Source organism: Clupea harengus, chromosome 24, assembly GCF_900700415.2.
Source record: "Clupea harengus chromosome 24, Ch_v2.0.2, whole genome shotgun sequence".
Classification (NCBI taxonomy): domain Eukaryota; kingdom Metazoa; phylum Chordata; class Actinopteri; order Clupeiformes; family Clupeidae; genus Clupea; species Clupea harengus.
This window is the reverse complement of record NC_045175.1, coordinates 14,989,030-14,996,771: the sequence shown is the minus strand read 5'-3', so window position 1 is coordinate 14,996,771 and position 7,742 is coordinate 14,989,030. Positions and strand designations below refer to the sequence as shown.

The 7,742-nt window shown below is 50.2% G+C and overlaps 1 protein-coding gene across 1 annotated transcript; it reads right to left on the bottom strand.

Annotated features, from left to right (window-relative positions):
* Positions 1-592: 592 nt before the first annotated feature.
* LOC116219088 (GTPase IMAP family member 9-like) lies at positions 593-1,435 on the bottom strand. Its single transcript, XM_031562025.1, has one exon. It carries the CDS (start codon positions 1,433-1,435, stop codon positions 593-595), a length of 843 nt encoding a protein of 280 aa, XP_031417885.1.
* Positions 1,436-7,742: the final 6,307 nt, after the last annotated feature.

Below are 7,742 nucleotides of genomic sequence, written 5' to 3'. Positions count from 1 at the left end.
AATCACCAGGTATCATGTAGCCCAGGAGAAACAGTTACTGTTTTCATTATCCAGGTCACGAGAGAAAAGAAGGGAGGCTTTTAGACTGGATCACTGCAGCCAGCTAGACAGTGAGTGGAAGAGGACTGAGTTACTATCTAGCCAACTAGCTAGTGGATGGAGTATGACTGAGTTACTATCTAGTCACTTCAGATTCAGCCCCTTTCAGTGGCCAGTATGATACCAAACGGAGCAATGTCAGACCATATAGAGAACATGTGCCTAGTCACATAAGGCAAGGACTTAACATAACAAGTGCATGGTTTTGTAAACTGGGTATTTTTTTATGGACCTTCCCCCAAAATAACAACATCATACACATTCCTTTTTCTATTCACAATATTTATTAATGTCAGAGGATGCTTTCATGAATTATTCTTTTTTTTTTTAAATGTTGTATGTAAATATGAAACAAAACTTTGTATACAGTCATACCTTTTGTATAAGAAGTGAACAAAAAAACAGCTACAAAGAAAGATCAAATGAGATTCTGCCAAGAACAATGCACATTGTTTTCTTTCTTTCAGTTTCTTGAAAGAATTATATATAGATATTAAATGTTATTTCTCAAAACATCATGTTCCGAATTCTTTGATTCGGATAATTTTTTTACAAGGAGCGCCACTCCACCTCCCACTGCTGCTGCGGCCCCTACTCCAATCAACAGCCCTGGGAGGATCAGGAGACTTGTGACTCCGAGCACAACTCCTCCAGATACTGCTGCTGTCACTCCTACACCAGCAGCCACACCCAGAGCTATTTCTTTTCCCTTCTTTAGTCTCCTAGCGTCTTCAATCTGTTTCTGGGCTGTCTTGTATATGTCATTAGTATAGTGTTCTTTTCCCCTCTCTCTATTGCTCTCCACCATGCATTCAATTTTCTGCAGCAGTTCAGTGACCTGATTTGGATTTCTGTCATTATTGTTAAAACCATGAAATCTGTCCCCACAGTCCCTAATGAGTGTCTGGAGATCCTCACTTTCACCAACATATCGCTCTAAAGGCCTATTTTTGAGCCCATCAGTGTGAGTGAAGAGTACGACTACATACTGTAAAGCTTCCTTCCCAAAATTATCACAGATCCACTGCACTGCATCCTTCTCTTCCTTGCTGTATCTAACCCTAAGACTGATCACTAGCAGGAACACATGGGGTCCAGGAGCTGTCATGTAAATACAGCTTTCCAACTCACCCCTCAAAGCCTCATCATCTAAATATGTGTCATACACACCCAGAGTGTCAGTAACTGAGATGGTCTTTCCACCTGACTTGACCACATGTAACCTACACTCTTTTGTCACAGAATTAGGTGACATCTTAGATTCAAAGCCTTCTCTTCCCAGGATGGTGTTTGCTGATGCACTCTTCCCTGCTCCAGTCTTCCCCACCAGCACCATCCTCAGGTCAGCAGGAGATAAAGGCACTGTGAAAGAAAAGAGTAAGCAAAATATTTAGTGCTTTTGAAAACATCTGACAACAGTTTCACAAACATAGGTTGCACAATTGTACAGATTTCTTGTGTCTTTTTTAAAATATGTTTTCAATCCCTACTGCCAGTGCATTTGACCACTTTCTTTTAGTCTGTTTCAATAATGTCCATTATTACTGTGTATTACGCAATAATGTATATTATTATAATTGTAGGTACACCTGGAATACGTCCATTGTGTTTGACTCTAATCAGAAACTTCCGTATGGTTTAGTTCGGAACCTACGTAAAACTTCAGCTCACTGTAAAACTATAACCTAAACTTTAACCACGCCCCCCTGAGCTTGGACAAAAAGCCATGTCTTTCCTGATGTGAGCTCTCTCTCTCTCTTTCTCTGCTGGCGTTGCCAGGCAAACACCTTTCTCTCACCTTCGGCAACGCCTGGAGCATCTCTCGTTCAACCACCTCCAAGGGTGTAGACATACTCTCTTTGTTCTCTCGCCCGAAAGAGAACATACAAAGCTCTCACTTTTGTCTACGGCAAACAATTGCCTAAGATCACTCGTTAGCCAAACTCGGACCGCTAACGTAGACGAAGTAAGTGTAACGCAAGCAGTTAACAAGAGACCTGCTAGCTAACTCTGAAACGGGGGCAAACCAAGACAAAGCACAAAATCGCGGAGACCTGCAATGGAACGAGTGCTCGAATCCTCTCAAACTTTCCCCATCTACGGATATCTCCATCTCTTCTCTGCCTCATCAACGTCGGATCCGCCAACACGACTCCTTTTCCAAAGGACTGGTAATTCCGACATAACTGGGCATTTAGCTATTCTAGCTACTCACTACCTGGCTACGCATAGGACTGTTTACATTTGCCATTGTTTATGTACTTGATCTGTTTGGTTCACCGAACATAACTGTTGATGTATATTTTTATGATTATTTGGGAGTTGGCTTCGCTACACCATCTAAAGTTTATTGTTATGATTGCTTCTCAGAGACAGAGGGTCTTGCATGCATCAATAACCATTCCTTCTAACTCGGCATCGTAATCACACACGATTACATATACATTGGCCTTCACATAGCCACACACGCCAAGGGAGAACTTTGCGCTGCACACAGGCTCGTCTTTGTTCATATCTATGTTCGCGAACGTGCACACACATGCACGTGGAACTGCGATGATGGAACAAAGGAACACACACACATTCCTTCTGGCGCGCTCCTAACTGCGCAACCCTAAGCCCACAAGCTCACACACACACACATAATCCCTCTCTCTTACATATACACATACCCCTACAATTCATTAGTTAGTTACATTTAGCTAGATTACGTATTGTGTGTTATTTCTTATCATTGTGTAAATAAATACTTTGATCATATAACCTGGTTTATTTAATGTTACAAAAGAATAAATGCTGCCAACCTCTTCTATTCATAAGGTAACTTTGGTTGTAGTTGTTAATTTAATTATTAATCAGAGTCCCAAATTGATAGTTTAATATATGTAATGAGACTGATGTATTTAACGAGACTGATTTGTGGTTCCTTATCGCAGTTCACTGTGATATAACAGTATGGTACATGAAACTAGTCATGGGCCTAAATCGAAGCATTTATACATTCACGCCTGAAAGGCCGCGAGATCTGTCAACGCGCACTCCTGAACCCGCCCCCTCAGGAGTCTATATCTTGAATCGCGCACCAGATCTCTGTCTCTTTGAAAACTTCGCAAGAACGAAGTGCCAGCTCCGAGTAATATCCTCCACGCTACCAAAAGTCAAAGAGTTTTGTGTGCTTTTTCTCTCTACGGGTTGATTAAAATAGATGCCCAGACACTACCCCGACTGCGGGCACACCCGTGTGAAGGGTGACCGCCACGGTCGGTGCGTGACCTGCCTCGGCAGTAACCATGCAGTGGTCGCGCTCTCGTGACTACGTCACGGATCCTGGGCCAGTAACTCCACGAGGTTGCGCTGAGAGCAGCCAGCTGCCTCGGGCTCCCTCTCCCTCCCCCTCCCAGTGTGCCGTCCTTGCTGCTGGACGGGGAGTTTTATGCTGGCCCCGCCGCTCCAGTTCCCAGCTGCATCCCCTTCTTTGAGGAGGTTCACGAGGAACTGCAGGCGACATGGGCGACCCCCTACTCGGGCTGTGCCCCGGTGCCGGGGTTCGCTCCCTACATGCAGCTCCACAGGGCTAGTGAGAGGGGCTACCTCTCCTTCCCTCAGGTGGAGGATGCTGTAGCGGGCTACCTCTCGCCCGCCTCCCCCACGTTGCGCCACGGCCAGAAGCCTCTCCTGCCTACGCGGGTGGCCAGGCACCAGGCTCAGCTGGCAGAGAAAGCCTACTTGGCTGCAGGGCAGGCTGCCTGCACAACCAACACGGCTGCGCTGCTACAGCGCTACTAGACAAAGCTCCTGACTGAGCTAGCCGTGTCGCTGGGGGAGGATCACCCGTCTGTGGCAGAGCTCCGTTGCGCGACGGATCTGTCACTCAGACTGACCCGGTGCACCTCACAGGCACTGGGGAGGGTGATGGGTGCCGCGGTGGCTACCCAGAGGTTTCTGTGGCTTTCACTGGCTAAGCTCTCAGACAGAGAGAAAGCACCACTCCTCGACTCCCCGGTCTCTGTCCAGGGTGTCTTCGGTGAAGCAGTGGTCACGATGGCTGCCAGGTTCGAGGAGCAGCAAAAGAGCAGGGAAGGAGGATGCCTCGCTCTAGCGGCCCGGGTGAGACGTCCTCCTCAGGACACACCCGGGTGAGACGTCCTCCTAAGGACACACCACACCCACACAGGGCCATAAACGAAGCGGGTTCCGCTCGCCAGCTCCTCCAGCGAAGTGGCCCACCAGGCGAGGCTGGCAGAGACACCACTTCTGCCCTCCAGCTCAGCCTGCAGCACAGCAGCAGCCAGCTGCACGCCCTGCCAAGGGCGCAGCCCAGGCCCCGCGACAGTACACCACTCGCCGCGGGCGGGGCAGAGGTAAGCCTCAGGCTTCCTGATGGTGACAGTCAGCCAGTGGCCACACAAGGGGGAGCGGTGAAGCCCACACCGCCTCCACAGAAATCAGCCTGTCGCTCACATGTGAAAATCATGTCCAGCACGGTAAGCAGGTTCTCACAAGCACCACACTCATATGTCCTAACTCCTGTCCGAGATGGCGCAGTGCCCAGACATGCTTGTGCGACTCCCCCCGCGATGCACACAGTGCAATCGCACCCCCCAATTTTTTTCAAAACCATGAGGGGGCAACCCCAGATCTCGTCTCCCTCCCTAGGCGGAGTGGGTGCAGATCTAGGTTTAGACTCATTGACCATGAGCGGGTTAGTTCCCGACAAATTCAACTCAAAGCACAACCTTGGGTGCTAAGAACGATCACAAAGGGTTACGTGCTGCAATTCGCCCGTCGCCCTCCGCCATTCAGCGGAGTGATCCAATCTGTGGTGCAGCGAGAACAGTCTCACTTCCTACGGGAAGAGATAGTCTCCCTGCTCAGAAAAGAAGCGATAAGCATAGTTCCTCCCGAGGAGGAAGCTTCAGGCTTCTACAGCTGTTACTTCCTCGTCCCCAAAAAGGACGGGAATTATCGGCCAATATTAGATCTACGTGTGTTAAACAAAGCACTCATGCCGCTACGGTTCAGAATACTGACCCCACGCCGGCTTGTGCAGTTTATAAGGCCAAACGATTGGTTCATCGCGATAGACTTAAAAGACGCATATTTCCACGTTCCGATCCACCACAGACATCGGAGATATCTGAGGTTTGCATTCGGAGGAATAGCGTACCAATTCAACGCACTCCCATTCGGCCTAGCTCTAGCGCCGAGGGTATTCACAAAGTGCGTGGAAGCAGCCATCGCCCCATTACGTCTACGCGGCTTACGCGTATACAACTATCTGGACGACTGGTTAATAGCTGCTCATTCAGAGGCCGCAGCGGTGCAGGACGGCCATCTAGTGGTGGCGCACCTGTATCGACTGGGCTTTGTGATAAACAGGGAAAAAAGCAAATTACGCATTTCCTAGGCATGGTTCTAGACTCCACCTCCATGGAGGTCAGGCTGTCTCAAGAACGAATAAATGCCATCAAAACATACGTGCGCCAGGTCTGACTAGGACAGTCAGTCTCGTCGCTGTGCTGCCAACGCCTGTTAGGAATGATGGCGTCAGCCGCCATCGCACTCCCGCTGGGGATGTTGCCTATGCAGCCGTTCCAAATATGGTGGCAGGAAAGCCCTGGCAATCTGGAGAACCCCCTGGTTTCTCGTGGCGTCGGGCACTATGGGCATAGTATCGCGTCGCGTCGCGTAGTAGTGACCACAGACGCCTCCACCAAGGGGTGGGGGGCGGTCTGCGAGGGGAGAGGCGTGAACGGTCTCTGGTCTGTGACAGAGGCCGCGTCTCATATAAATGTGTTAGAGCTGCGGACAGTAGTCCTGGCTCTACGACACTTTCTGCCCAGACTGAGTGGTCAGCATGTGTTAGTGAGGACGGACAACACTGCGACCTTGGCGTATATAAACCGTCAAGGCGGAGTGCGCTCCCAGTCACTGCACCATTGGGCGACTCGCCTGCTCCTGTGGGCAGCGAGGCACGTCCTTTCCCTCAGGGCAGTTCATATACCAGGTCACCTCAACTACGGTGCGGACCTGTTATCGAGGGGCGATCCTCGAGCAGCAGATTGGTGTCTACACCCACAAGTGATAGAACAAATCTGGGTGCGTTTTTTCAGGGCGCAGGTGGACCTGTTCGCAAACAGGCAGAACACCTGCTGCCCGCTTTGGTTCTCGCTAGGGGGCGACAACCCCCCACTGGGCATAGACGCGCTGGGCCACCAGTGGCCAGATCTACGCCTATATGCTTTTCCCCCGATTCCGCTCCTCCAGCAAGTGCTGTGCAGAGTAGCGGACGAGGGCAGAGAATTGATATTGATAGCCCCCCACTGGCCCAATCAGCCGTGGCCGGTGGATCTAGTCAATATGTCAGTGCAGCATTCTTGGGAGTTGCCTCTGCGGAGAGACCTCCTAACGCAGGCGCACAGGACAGTGTGGCACCCCCATCCGGAGTGGTGGTGTCTCAGAGCCTGGCACCTGAACGGTGCAGACTCATAGCGTCAGGCTTGTCGGATGCGGTGGTGGCTACAATACAGAGTGCCCGAGCTGTGTCGACACGGGCTCTGTATACGCTGAAGTGGCGCAGTTTTGAACGATGGTGTGCTGCGCGTCAGCATGACCCCATTAACTGCGCGCTGGGCGTTATTTTATAATTCCTACAGCAGTTGTTTGATAAGGGGAAGGCGGCTTCCACTCTCAAAGTGTACCTGGCTGCCATTTCAGCCTGCCACGCAGGCATTAATGGCAGTTCTCCTGGCAGTCACCCGCTAGCGTCACGCTTTATGGCGGGGTTGAGACGGCTCAGGGTGCCAGAGAGACACCTCATACCCTCTTGGGATCTGCTAGTGGTGTTACTTGCTCTCACAGGGCCTCCGTTCGAGCCCCTGGAGACAGTGGACATAAAGTTTGTCTCTTTAAAGACTGCGCTGCTACTGGCGTTAACGTCAGCAAAGCGCGTTGGTGACATGCAAGCCCTGTCAGTCAGCCCATCGTGCCTTCAGTTCTCGATTGCTGGTGACAGAGTGGTTATGCGTCCTAATGCTGCTTACACACCTAAAGTGGTGGTAACCCCATTCCGCAATCAGGTGATTGAATTAGCAGTTTTCTCGCCTCCTCCCTTTGCGTCAGCAGAGGAGGAACGTTTGAATAAGCTCTGTCCAGTGCGCGCTCTCCGCTGTTACGTAGAGCGCATTAGGGCTTTCAGACAGTCAGATCAGCTAATTGTGTGCTTTGGTGCACGTGCAAAAGGCAGACCTCTTTCAAAACCTAGCCTCTCCAGTTGGATAGTAGAGGCTATCGTGTTGTCTTATAAGAGCTTGAACCTAGTTTTCTACATAGTGTTCTGCAGGCAAGCGATCTCTGAATCCCCTGGCCTGAGAACGATGTATATGATAAGTGTGTTCATTGGTGTCTACATGTTATGTTGCACATGAAACATTCCAGGGTGTTTTCCTACAGGCGCAGGATCTCGGATCCATGCCGCCTATGATAAAGGTTGCCCTGTTAATATGTTCACCGCCAGCGGCCGTATGAACCTCTATGAGGGCAAAGGCTTCAATAAGCTGGTGTGTGTGATTGGCTGCCACTGTATTATCACGCGGGAATGAATAGGGTCCCATACTGTTATATCGCAGTGAACTGCGATAAGG

What these genes read in the sequence shown, in the direction of transcription:
- LOC116219088 (XM_031562025.1), bottom strand. Translation starts at nt 1,435, where the DNA reads ATGGTGCTGGTGGGGAAGACTGGAGCAGGGAAGAGTGCATCAGCAAAC.